The sequence below is a fragment of the Mirounga angustirostris genome, unplaced genomic scaffold (genome assembly GCF_029215605.1).
Source record: "Mirounga angustirostris isolate CCGP_5_RB_7025 unplaced genomic scaffold, mMirAng1.0.hap1 SCAF_4, whole genome shotgun sequence".
NCBI classification, from domain to species: Eukaryota; Metazoa; Chordata; class Mammalia; order Carnivora; family Phocidae; genus Mirounga; species Mirounga angustirostris.
In genome coordinates, this window is record NW_026991712.1 from 1,332,870 (window position 1) to 1,345,923 (window position 13,054).

Sequence of the window (13,054 nt, forward strand, 5' to 3'; positions counted from 1 at the left end):
GGACTCAGCATGGGGGTGAGGCACACAGCCCCTTGGAGCTAGCGCCCTGGCGTGGCGTCGGTGAACATGAGAGAAGGAGCGTTTCACCTCCTGCTGCTTCCCTGGTGATGGTGCTGGTGTTTGGGGGCATGGGATCTTTGCCTGAAGGCTTTGCTGTGACCCTTCGCTGCGGGGTGGGTGCGGGTCCTCTCACCGATATTTCCCAGATGCTAAAAGTGTTCACTGATGGTTATATCCTGCATGGCGACGGTGACAAGGCTCTCTCTAGTGCAGACCACCGATGCCTGTCCACGAGCCCTGCATCCGCGGTCCCCTCCCTGACTCCGCTACGAGCCAGCATGCTTCTCCACATTCACTGCATTCAGAAGCTCTCTCTCCTCGTGAACTCTGATCCCCCGACAGCCTGACCCTCTACCAAAGGCTTCGCCGTGTCTAGTCCACTCGCTGGCTTCTTTCCAGCGCGAACCCTCTGCTGTTGGACCTAGCCTGAGCTCGCGCTTAACCCCTCGCTCGTTTATGGCGTTCTTGAGGTCTTCGGCCCCCAGACTCCAGCGTGTAGAGCTGCCGCCTGCCGGCCCCGGACGCCACACCTAGCGTGTCTCTGAGCGCACTGCGGTTTCCAGCCCTGACTGAGGGCCGGTCTGCACCTGTGGCCGCCTGTCTGAGGCTCACAAACACCCGCGTGACTTCTGAAGTGCTGGCTGCGTGTGGGTGAGGATTTCCAGCAAAATCTCGCTTGAGGCCCTCTATCCGAACACTGAGTAAATTGTGGCCTTTAGCATTTATCTCGTGAATAACACCCAATGCAAGTGCCACCAGACTTAAATTTTATCCCTCACCTCCTCCCGCGCTCCCAGGCCGGCCTGCCTCTGCCCCCCGCCGCCCGCCACTCCCAGGCGGGTCCCGCAGACCCGCTTCCCCGGCCGGTGCCGCCATGCGAGGCCCCGCCGCTAGGGGCGCCAGACAGAGCGGGCGGCGCTGCGGGGAGGGTGGGACCTGCTCCCTCCGCGGCACTTCCAGCCTGGCGGCCCCGGGACCCTCTCCCCTCCGCCGCCGTCCGACCCGCTGCCGGTTTTTTCAGCGTGCAAAGCTTCGTCGCGCAGGGTGGGGTCCAGCCCGGCCGTCCTCCAGCCCCGAGACCCCCGCCCGGATTCACCCCTCCGCAGGGCCCGGGCCCAGCCCGGCCGTCCTCCAGCCCCGAGACCCCCGCCCGGATTCACCCCTCCGCAGGGCCCGGGCCCAGCCCGGCCGTCCTCCAGCCCCGAGACCCCCGCCCGGATTCACCCCTCCGCAGGGCCCGGGCCCAGCCCGGCCGTCCTCCAGCCCCGAGACCCCCGCCCGGATTCACCCCTCCGCAGAGATCCCAGTCAGAGACACTCCTACGCAGGGGTCTCTGAGAAGAAAAGTTTGGCTGGTTTTCACTAGCGTTGGGAAAACCCTGCCAGATCTGGTTTAGTGGACAACCTTGGGTTCAAAAGATAAAGCGGGGGGATTGATCACTGATACACTTGGGTGACTCCTAGTGACTGTTCAGTCGTGCTGCAGATGCGCAGAGCCACCAGCCGGCTGCACGCTGAGGACAGAGTTGGATGAGACTTGCTGTGTGGAATGCCATCTCCTAGGTGGGGACGCCCAGCACAGTGCAGATGCTCAAGAAAGGCTTACTGAGGGGCGCCTGGGTGGCTCAGTTGGTTGAGCGACTGCCTTCGGCCCAGGTCATGATCCTGGAGTCCCGGGGTCGAGTCCCGCATCGGGCTCCCTGCTCGGCAGGGTGCCTGCTTCTCCCTCTGACCCTCCCCCCTCTCATGCTATCTCATTATCTCTCAAATAAATAAATAAAATCTTTAAAAAAAAAAGGCTTACTGAGGGGCGCCTGGGTAGCTCAAGCGGTGAAGCATCTGCCTTCGGCTCAGGTCATAATCTGGGGGTCCTGGGATAGAGCCCGGCATGGGGCTCCCTGCTCAGTGGGGAGCCTGCTTGTCCCTCTGCATCTGCCTCTCCCCCTGCTTGTGCTCACTCTCACTCTCTCAAATAAACAAAATCTTTTTTTTTAAATTTTATTTGAGAGAGAGAGAATGAGAGAAAGAGCACATGAGAGGGGGGAGGGTCAGAGGGAGAAGCAGACTCCCTGCCGAGCAGGGAGCCCGATGCTGGACTCGATCCTGGGACTCCAGGATCATGACCTGAGCCGAAGGCAGTCACTTAACCAACTGAGCCACCCAGGTGCCCATCAAATAAACAAACAAACAAAAAAAAGGTTTACTGAGTGGATGAGACAGGAATGCACAAACGTAATAAATTATCATGGGAAAGGGTGTAATTGTTTTCCGGATGGTAGGCCGCGTGGGTTCGGAACTCCTACTTGTTAACCTCCGACTCTGGCCTGTGCTCCGCTGGTCCTGTGCGTGTGAGAGCACCATCTGTAGCAGGAGGAATTAGGCCAGCCCGATGGCAGTACAATTCTTATCCTTGTGGTGGTGAATTGTACGTGTCAACTTGACTAAGCCATGGGGTGCTTAGCTATTTGGTCAAACATTAGTCTGGGTTTGTCTGTGCAGCCGTTTCTGGATGAGATGAACATTTCAATTAGCAGACTGAGTGAAACGGGCCACCCTCTCCTTGTCAGTTGAAGGGCTGAACAGAACAAAAAGGCAGGGTCGGACCAGTGCAGGCCCCGCCCCACCCAGTCCTTGTAGACACGTACGTGGGGCACAGGGGTCTGTGGGACAGTCCGGGGCGGTGTGGAGGACCTCCAGGCTCTGCTCCTGGTGGCCGCCTGCCAGGTCTGGTCTCGGTGCTGGCATCCGAGTGCAGCCTCCACGCAGAGGTGGCAGGATGACCCTCCAGCGCACAGCTGCCACCCCGCTCCCCGTGAAGCCCCGGGGGCTGTGCGTGCAGGCTGCTGGAGCGCCGAGGCCCCACATTACCCCCGCGGTGTTAGGGGGAGACAAGAGTTGGGAGAAGGTGGCTTTCCCTCCTCTTTCAGGCCACAGCGCACCAGCAGAGGCGACTAAGGAGGTGCCCTGAGCCCCGAAGCTGATGTCCAGAGACTGCCTGACTTCTACTCCTCTCCCCTACAGCTGCTCTCCCCCTGAGGGCGGGGGGGGGGGGGCGCATGGCAAGGGAGTCCAAAGTGCTTGATGGCCACGAGGCCCTGGGAGTGTGGCCCGGAGAGGTGAGGCCGCCCAGCTACATGCCGTGGGGCTTGGACCTGGGGAAGTGAGGCTCGGAGCTGCAGCCAAGGGAGGGGCCGGGCAGCTCCTCAATGTGGGGTGGGGGTGGGGTCCCGAAGTGTTCCGGAGGGAGCAGGTGGGACAGGGAAGGCGCCTGCTTCCCCACCCAGCTGAGCTCTTTCCTGTACCTCGGGCTGGAAATCTGCGAGCTACAAGACAGGTCTGAGAAGGCCAAAGCCAAGGCCTGGCCACAGCCGCAGAGCTCTAGGCCTGTGAGGGGGCGAACATCCTGGGCCCCCCTCTTCCCGGGGCTGGAGGCAGCTGCAAGGCCTGGGCCATTCCGCATACGGCTCAGGGTAACGGACAGGAGGCACCTTGCCTCGGCCAGCCACCCCCCGACCTCACCTGTGCCGCTTGGGCTCCCGACGCCTGGAAACACGCAGCTATGGCTCCAGGCTCAGTGAGGAGGCCTCCAGGCGTCAGGCCCGCGGCAGTGGTCCCCCGAGACCAAACGCCAGCCACGCCTCTCCAGGGACAGGCAGGAGCGACCCCCATGTCCATCCGTTAAAAAGAATTTATTTGGGCCACTGGGCGTGCGGGGCTCGCTGCGCGCGGATCAGGAAGAGGGGAGGCAGGAGCCCTCTCCCCGCAACCTCCCCCTGGTCCCTCCCGCCCCGGCCTGCCGCCCGCTACTCCCGGTAGTGGACCCTCTGGTGCTGAATGAGCTGGGAGCTCTGGCCGAAGGCCTTGCCGCACGCGCCGCAGGCGAAGGGCTTCTCGCCCGTGTGGGTCCGCAGGTGGCGGAAGAAGTGGGAGCGGCCGCGGAAGGCCTTGCCGCACTCGCCGCACTCGTAGGGCTTCTCGCCGGTGTGGATGCGCTGGTGCTCGATGAGCACGGAGCTCCAGATGAAGGCCTTGCCGCACTGGCTGCAGGCGTAGGGCTTCTCGCCCGTGTGCAGCCGCTGGTGCCGCACCAGGTTGGAGCTCTGGCTGAAGGCCTGGCCGCACTCGCCGCACGCGTACGGCTTCTCGCCGTTGTGGACGCGCAGGTGCTGCGTGAAGTGCGAGCTGTGGCTGAAGGCGCGGCCGCACTGGGCGCACTCGTACGGCTTCTCGCCCGTGTGGATGCGGTGGTGCTGGATGAAGCCCGACCAGCCGCGGAAGCGCTTCCCGCACTCGTGGCACGCGTACGGCTTCTCGCCCGTGTGGATGCGCTGGTGCTTGAGCAGGAGCGACTTGTACCTGAAGCTCTTGCCGCAGGCCTCACAGCGGTGCGGCTTCCCGCCGCGCGGGCCACCCTGCCGGGCCCCGGGCCCCGCCGCCCGGCCGCCCTCCGGCTCGCCGGCCCGCCCGGGCTCCCCCGCCGGCCCCGAGGCTCCCTGGGGCAGCAGCGTCAGGCGCCACGGGCCCGCCAGCTGGCCCGTGGGCCGCTCCGAGCCGGACTCCTGCCCAAAGCGGTCCCCACACCCGGGTCTGCGGGGGAGGGTCCTCAGTGCCCCCCCGGCCGGGTCCACCTCGTCTTCGGGATGGCGGGGGTGGGGAGACGACGGAGCCTGCCCGGGCTCTGCCTCCGAGTCTGAAAGGAGACGTGGAGGGGCAGATGGCACCCACCCCGGCATCGGCCTCCCCCTCCGCCGGACCCCGGCTCTGCCGATCTAGCTGAGAGCGCCAGCACGGAGCGCGGCAGGGCTGGGGGCCAGGGTGAGGGCAGACCTGGGGGACAACGCCCCCAGGGATTGAGCCCCAGAGCCCAGTGGCAGAGCCCCCTGCGTCGGGTGCTGCCCAGGCTCCTGGCAGGGATGTGGCCGCCCCGCTGCGGCAGTGCCAGGAACCAGATGGAGTCTAGGTGGCAACTGTCTCCGGGCCTGCCCCCCTGTGAAGCTCCTGACACCTCCAGGACTTCCCAGCAAGGGGGGACAGAGGCCCCACGGGGGCATCCCAAGGGCTTCCATGGGGCGGGGGATGTGGCCAGGGGCTGAGGGCCGGAATTAGTGGGGCCCCAGCCAGGCTGTGGGGAGAAGGGGATGGGGACCAGAGCTTAATTTAGGGGACTAGTGGAGGCCCACCGCACTACACGGTGGGGAGGAGGGGACCAGGATAACTCCCTGGCTGCTGGCCTGGTGGCGGACTGCTGCTGAGTGGGAGATGCTGACTGGCTACAGCTCTGGGGCTCAGGGAAGGGGTCCGGGCCATCGAGGACAGAAGTGAGCACTGAGGCAGGGACAAGTGAGATGCAGTGTGCTGGGAGCGTGGTGCCCGAAGCAGTGGGCGCTGCAGAGAGCCCGGCACGTGGCAACCATGGGCACGTGCACTCGGGCAGGGACCGGATGGGGGTTCCGCTCACTCACCTGGCCAGCAGGTGTCTCTGCCAATCTGGACCTCCTCCACATCTTGGAGATCCAGGTCGGACAGCTGCTCCTCCTGCAGTGGCCGGGAGAGCGCCTCAGGGCTGCAGCCAGAGGGGTCTGGGGGCACAGGGGGATGGGGGCTTGTCTCCCCCTCCTCTCCAACCTAGCCCAGGCCTCGCCCAGCTGCCTGTAGAATGCCACTGCTCCTCACACGACACACCTCCTTGCCCTCCTGGGGGTCCCGGGGGGCCGGTGCTCCCCAGGAGCCACAAAGGGAGATGGGCACAGCCACGTGACACTCCTTCCCGGAGAGTGAGGGGCCCTAGGCACTGCCTGGCTGCTCTGGAGTGGGGGGCAGTTCTGGGGACACGGGCCTTTCTGGGCTGCAACCTTCACAGTCCCCTCCCCCAGCCCTCCAGCCGCTCACCACCACCTCTGAAGGCCGGAGCCCTGGCTGGGCTGTGTCCCCCAACCCTGGGCACCTCCAGGGAGGCCGTGACACAGCACCTGCTCTGCTCAGTGGAGGCCCCAGGCCTGGGCTCTCGTGGACACCACAGGGGAAGGCGTTCGGGGCCAGGAGGGCAGGGGGAACTTTTCTGGCTGGAAGGGACGCTCCTTGTTTATAAAATGGCACAGAAAGTCCATGCTTGGATGTGGACGTGGGGAGAAGAGAGTTGGGGCAGGGGAGAGCCAGAGTTCAGGTCTCAGGTGCCGAGGCCAGGCACCCTATCTGGGAGGCCTGTCCCTAGCTGGGGAGTAGCGCCGCCCTGGCCACACGGCTCCTCCCCACCTCTGGGCAGCTGGTACCTGGGCCTGCACGTCCTTCTTGTCCCCTGCTCCTGCCCACAGACTGCCCCTCCAGCTGCAGGGCTCCAGACCATACCTTCCAGAACAAGTCTGGAAGCCTGTGGTTTGGCAGGCACAGCCTTGTGCCAGGCCCCTTGGCCAGCCCAGCACAGCCCTGGCTCCCAGTGTCTGCCCTGTTCCACACCCCACCCGCCTAACTCCCTGCTCTGGAGGCTCGGGGAGGAGTGGCCGCCAGCTCTTTGCACCAGTTTCATGCCCACCCCACCCCCAGGGACCAGGCCGAGTGCCCTGTGCCCATGCTGCTCCCTTCACCCGCTCTAGCGGACAGATGGCTCCCCGCTCAAGGACGCCCTCTGCCCCCCTCCAGCATTGTGCCCAGCCAGAGATTTAGAAACTGGCTCTTGTGTGAGGTGATGTGGGAGACTGGTGGGACCCAGCCCTGGGGCGGGCATGAGGGACCCCAGGTTTTGCAGGGCGGACCCCACCCACTCTGGTCTGGGAGTTGAGAGACTGGGGCTCCAGAAGTCCTGGCCTCACTGGCTGGAGGGCCCTGGGTAGGTTCCTGAGATGCTGGGGTCTTTCCTCTGAGGGCATGTGTGGCCCCCAGGGCACCGAGGAAGTCACCAGCAAAGGAAATGAGGTCGACCGTGAGGGGCAGCCTCTGCCCTGGACAGCAGCTTGGTCATGGGGCCCAGCTCTCTCTGCTGGGCTGCTCTCCACGAGGAGGGGACGAAGGCAACCCCTCTCCTCCCTCTGGCCTCTTGGACCTCCCTGGGCCCCATCACCCTCCAGCCACGCCTCCTCCTTCAGAGCCTGCTGGAGGCCCCGCCCCTCTCTTCTTTAGGATCAACCTTGGTTGTTTTCCTTGCAGGCAGCTCCGCCCCCCCCCGCCCCGTTTCTGAATAGTACAGAGCGTGCTGAAGCTGCTGGCTGCAGCCCACACTCCCTCTCACTGGGCAAGGCCCCTGGGCACTTGAGCGCACTTGGCTGTGGCTCAGGGGACCCAGCCCGGCCTTCCGGGCTCTTGCTGGCTCAGGGGCAGCCCCACTCTGCCTGGGCAGGAGGACCTGCATCTTGGGCACCAGTCTTCTCATCCAGCAGAACTGGCTGGGTCTGCATGTCTTGGGGACAGCCCCTCCCCAGTCCTACGTCCTGCCAGTTAGAAGCCACGGGCCCCAGCTTGCTGGGCCCAGTGTGGGGAGGCGGGCTTGAGTCACACTGATGTGTTCTAAATCCTACCGGCTTCCACTGGCTCACGTCTGGGCTTCCATGTCCCCGTCAGAAACATGGGGACAGGAGGCCCTACCTTGCCAGGCTGTTTTGAGAGGTGGCATGAGAAACTGGAGGTGCAGAGTGGGCCCCGGAATCCTGACTGCATGGGGACAGGGGGCGCGGACACGGGGGGTGGGGGCCCTGGGGGAGGCCCTCAAACCACCCTGCAGGGAGAGGCAGATGTACCAGCGAAGGCCTGCAGAGCATGTTCTCCTTCCCGGCAGCACCCAGCTCCACAGCCCCCCATGCCCCCAGCCTGGTCTCCATGGTGATGGGCATGGGGCCGGGAGAGATGCCCGAGCCAGGCGCAGCACAGGGCACGGCTAGGAGGCGCTCCCGTTCCAATCCTGGACTGAACTGGGCGGTGAATCCCATGTTCCCCAGCTGTGTGTGGCCTCTGTGGGCCTCACTGTCCTCATTGTTAATGTGGCCACCGGGCTTCAAGACAGCCCGCACAGAGCCCTCGGCACAGAGCGGGCGCACCTCAGCCATCATCACGTCACTCCCTGTAATGCCGGGGCTTGCCAAGAGTGAGAGCCCCGGACGCAGAGCGAGCCCCACCCCGAGCCCAGGGCCAGCTCTTTAGAGCACAGGTGAGATGAAACACACCCAGGCCCTTGACCTGGTGGTCATCAGCTCACCCGTGTCCTCAGCTGTGAGGAGCGAGGCCAGGCCTCCTGGGGCACGTGGGGCATGGACAGAGCCCCTGTGACTTCCTGATGGCTGTGAGCAAGACCCAGGGGCACCACATGCCATGGGCTTAGACACCTCTCCGCCCCTGGCGCCCTGCCAGTCACGGGCTACTGCCATGCCTTTGACATCCTGAGACCCTGCCAGGAGGCTGGGACAGGCTGGAAGCTCCATCCCTGCAGGTCCCGGGGGGCCCCAACCCAAACCAGCCTGCCCAGAACTCCGGATGCTATTTTCCTGGGGTGGGAGCAAAGGCTCATAAAGGGAGATGGGAGGACACAGGGCCCTACCACTGAGGCTGCTCTTCCCCAACCCCCAAACACAGTCCCACGGGACTGTGGAGAGCCATTGCTCACAAGGCTTGGTCTCCAGCCTCAACCATGGCTCCCCCGTCCCGACCCAAGTGTGAGGGTGCAGGAGCCCCAGCACCCAGGGAGCCGCCCTGTTTCCAGCCTGCAGTACCGGTGGTGCGGGCCAGGCGAATGGTGCAGGGAGGCGGAGGGAGCGCAGGGTGAGTACCGTGTTGATGACCGTGGAGGTGAAGCCGGGCCTCGCGGTGGTGGGTTCCAGGTGTTCCTGGTGACGCATGATTGACAGGGGACGGGACACGAGGGGGCTCCTGACTGTCCCCCAGGGTCGCCATCTTCCCCAAGGCCTGCTGAAGGTATGCACACCTGGGACCTGGGGAAATGAAAACCATGGCAGGATGAGGGGTTCAGAGGGATGAGTGGAGGGCGGGGGCAATGCCAGCTGCCGGTCAGCCACAGGGGAGCTGGGGGCTCCTTCGCCGGAGGGGGGGGGCATGTGGGGCTTGGAGTGAGAGCAGCTGGGCCCCTGGTATGTTTATTCCGCCACGTGGACAGCACCAGCACACCCACAGGGACCAAGTCCAAGCGCTCATCTGAGCAACGGTCTGGTCTGGAACGTTCTCCCAACCCAGATCCTAAAGCAGGTGGGATCTCCCTGAAGAACCTCCTGCAGCACAGCTGGGGGCTGCTGGCCCTGGAGAAGGGTGAGAAACCGCACTATGCCTGCTGGAGCATGAACGTTCTAGATTAAATCTTAAAAAGACAATTCCTGAGAGGAAAACCGCCTTCCTCTGACCCTGCAGAGCCCTGGAAGCTGCGGGCCAGAAACCGTATGAGCGGCCCACAGTACTCTGAGCCTCCTCTGGGGTCGAAGGTATCTGGCTTTAATTTGGTTTGCAAGCATGATCTGATGCAGTGTGAGAAGGATTTTTCTTTTACACTGTGGTGAAGCAGGATTCCTCATTAGGGTGTGAAGAAGAGGACGCAGGAAGGACAAAAGTTAAAGTACATTAAGCAATGGTTGCCAACAGTATCTGCTTCCAGGTGGGGAGGCAGCCTCCACAGGGCTCCTCGCCAGCGCCTGGGCCATCTCGGCACACCGCATTCCCTAATGATGGGAAGGGTCACGGACACTCGGGGAAGTGGACACAACTGGACGCAGGGTGGGGCTGCAGTCATGACGTCTGGGTGCGGGCCCTCAACCTCCTAGTCTCAGCTCAAGTTACCCGGTTCGCTTCCCGGGACTTATCAGGGAAGGGGCACATTCCCCCACCCTGGTTGCACAGGTAGCGCGCGCACACGGCCGCCCACCGGGCCTCCGGCACGAGATCCGAGCGCAGGCTCCACGCCCACACTGCTGCAAACGGCTGCCGGCGAAGGGGACGGAGACGCCGCGGCCAGGAGCAGACCTTCCCGCCCCCTCTCCTCCCGGCCTGGAGCCTGAGCCCCGCGGGGAACGGCCCGATCTCGGGGCGCTGGGCGACAGGGCGCAGCCTGCCCGGCCGAGGTCCGGCGCTCACGCCCCCGGCCGCGGACTTCTCTGAGCCTCCGTGTCCCACCTGTAAAGTGGGCACAGCGCCGGCTGCGTCCCCGCGGTTCCGGGCGCGTGGGGAGGCGCCCCGCACGCGGACCCCGCGCTCGCCGGGGGCCGGTGCGCCCGCTGCGCCCGCTGCGGCCCGCCACGCCGCGGAGGCCTCCTCTGCGCCCCGAGGCGCCCACCCGCGCCCCCCGGCCGAGGTCACGGCGGCGCGGGGTGAGGCCAGGGCGGGGCCCGCGGGGACGACGCGCGAGCGCGGGCGGGCCGCGCATCCCCGCAGCCGCCGCCGCCGCCGCCGCCGCCCGGCGCCCACTCACCTTCCGAGCGGGAGGCGGCCGCCCGCGCGCCGGCCGGAAGTGCGCCCGCGCCCCGCCCCAGCCCGCCCGCGCGCACTTCCGGGACGCTCTGGGCGCCGGAGGACCGCCGCCTCTTTGGCGCGGGGCGGCGCGGGGCGGCGCGGGGCGGCCGCCAGCTTTGCTCCGCCCGGGGCGGTGCAGGGCCCCCGCAGTCCGCCCCCGAGTTCTCGGCCGCTGGCTGTAGATGCAATTGAAAAGTTGCACCCAAAGCGTCGTCAGTACCGCCTTTCTTCCCTCGCGGTGTTTCTGCTGGACGGCCATCAGTCGCTGGCGAGCTAGCTGAGAACAAATTCTCTTCTTTTTTGGGGTGTCTCAAACGCCCCTCTAAACTGCCCTACCACCAAAATTGTTCCCAAACTCTAGGGCCTGAGGAATGGCTGTTACAATATTTCCCAAACCTTACCATGGAATTCCTCCTGATGTGCATCCGAAGTCTCTTTTTTAGTTCTTACAGCCCCAGAAAGAGAGAAGTAAGCGTCACTCCTTGTTAGGAAGAGCAGACAGCCGGAATAGGCTTCTGTGAACTAATCCAGCAGGATGGACGTCCAGGGGCTGGTTTGCCCACGCTCGCCCTGAGCCCAGCCAGGTGGACAGCACGAGGACAGTAAGGCAGGACCCACGCCCAGCCAGGGAGCCCCGGGCTGCAGGGATGCCCAGGGCGGAGGGAGGGGAGCCCAAGCCCAAGAATCCCAACATTTGATTGCAGGGCGGGTGCCAGGCAGGAGAGAAGCTGCATGATCAGGGACAAGTGAAGGACTCCGTGACCGTGTGGATGAGAGCTGGGAAACGGGCAGAAGCCAGCCTGGAGCCGCCCATTCCTGCCGAGGATTAGTGCGGCCATCTGCCGCAGCGGCCTCACTCACCTCACACTGCAGGCTTCTAGCCCTGCAGGTTCTGTAGGAATCCCCCGCTGCTCCCCTCTGCCTGACTAATGCCAGGCCCAGGGCCAGTACTGGGAACAGGATAGCTCCCTGACTCAGTGGAGCTCCCATTCTAGCGTGTGGGAGAGAGCAGACGCCAAACTGGCAACACACCCCCACCACAGCCGGGGTAAGAGCTTGGAGGGAGCGCACACGGGCTTTGTGGTCCAAGGAGGGCTCGCTAAGGCAGTGACATCAGAGGACAGGGAGGCAGAGAGTAGGGCAAGCTAGTCGCACAAAAGCTAGAGGTAAGAGTCTTCAAAGCAGAAGGAAGAGCATGTGCCAAGGTCCTGCGGCATGAGCATTGCCAAGGGTTTGGAAGAGGCCAGGCAAGCTGAGAGTGTGGTGAGCCAAGGGAGAATGGAACGAGGTGGGCGAGCAGTCTTGAAGGCATGATTAGGAGCCTGGATTTTAAGTGCACCAGGAGCCACTGAAGGTCCTGAGCAGGGGAGTGAGATCTGATGTGCTTTTTTTTTTTTTTTTTAAGATTTTTATTTATTTATTTGATAGAGAGAGAGAGAGAGCACAGGCAGGGAGGAGGATCAGAGGGAGAGGGAGAAGCAGACTCCCCACTGAGCAGGGAGCCCGACCTGGGCTCAATCCCAGGATCCTGAGATCATGACCTGAGCCGAAGGCAGACACTTAACTGACTGAGCCACCCAGGCACCCCCTGATGTGCATTTTAAGATGAGTTTGGGACCACAGGGAGGCAGGAGGAGACAGGTGGTTTAGATAGAGAGTGGGCTGGGTAGGCCCGTGTTGGGGACCAAACAGCAGGAACACCCGCCGTTCACTGGAATGTGGGGCACGACGACTCGCGGTTCAAGCTGGTGACTTGTGGCTGGTGGCCTGCTTTCTGAGATGGGGCAATGGCCACAAGCCAAGTTCTGTTTTGGACATGTGGCCCACGATGCACAGAGGTGGCTGGGGGCTCGCCTCTCCCAGTTCCCCTTCTCAGTCTGTCCCTCACCCTCTCCTTGCTGGCCTGTGTGTGGCTCTCTGGTTTAGCTTCAGTGGCGTCGGGCACCCTCCTGTTTCCTTTGAGGGTGGGGCTGTGGCGACTCCTAGCCAATCACGTGTCCCGCCTGCCTCTGTCCCACTTTCAGGGGACCTGGCCCGGCCCCGCGGTGCCGCCAGGCTCCTCAGCCTCCACAGGCCTCCTGTCAAGTGTCTGGGTTCCCGCAGAGCTGCCTGGCCTCCCCCTCGCCAACAGCTCTACTCTTCTCTGTCCTGCCCGTGCGTCTCGCCCGCCCATCACCTGACTCTGGGGCTAACCTGGAGCTCCATCCTTGGCCGGGTCCTTTGCCACCAGGCATCCTGTGCTCTGCAGGGCACTGAGCAGCTTCCCCGCTCCCACCAACCAGATGTCAGTAGCGCCTCCCCTCGGTTGTGACAAGCAAAAATGTCTCCAGGTATTACCACATCCCCTTCTGGGGGGCAGGAGTGCCCTCGGGGTGTGTTGCCAGTTTGGCGTCTGCTCTCTCCCACACGCTAGAATGGGAGCTCCACTGAGTCAGGGAGCTATCCTGTTCCCAGTACTGGCCCTGGGCCTGGCATTAGTCAGGCAGAGGGGAGCAGCGGGGGATTCCTACAGAACCTGCAGGGCTAGAAGCCTGCAGTGTGGGGTGAGTGAGGCCACTGCA

At 64.0% G+C, this 13,054-nt stretch overlaps 1 protein-coding gene across 7 annotated transcripts; it reads right to left on the minus strand.

Moving 5' to 3' along the window:
- Positions 1-3,729: 3,729 nt before the first annotated feature.
- On the minus strand, positions 3,730-10,491 carry GLI4 (GLI family zinc finger 4). 7 transcript variants are annotated; one of them, XM_045895796.3, is made up of 4 exons: positions 10,453-10,491; positions 8,810-8,971; positions 5,522-5,638; positions 3,730-4,749 (listed from the first exon to the last, which is right to left on the minus strand). In XM_045895796.3, exons 2-4 carry the CDS (start codon positions 8,931-8,933, stop codon positions 3,863-3,865), a joined length of 1,128 nt encoding a protein of 375 aa, XP_045751752.1. In that variant the 5' UTR covers positions 8,934-8,971; positions 10,453-10,491; the 3' UTR covers positions 3,730-3,862. The 7 variants fall into 7 exon arrangements, with proteins under 7 accessions (XP_045751752.1, XP_045751751.2, XP_045751750.2 ...); XM_045895795.2 differs by lacking the exon at positions 10,453-10,491 and adding an exon at positions 10,158-10,445; XM_045895794.2 differs by lacking the exon at positions 10,453-10,491 and adding an exon at positions 10,158-10,445 and having other exon boundaries at positions 8,753-8,971.
- Positions 10,492-13,054: the final 2,563 nt, after the last annotated feature.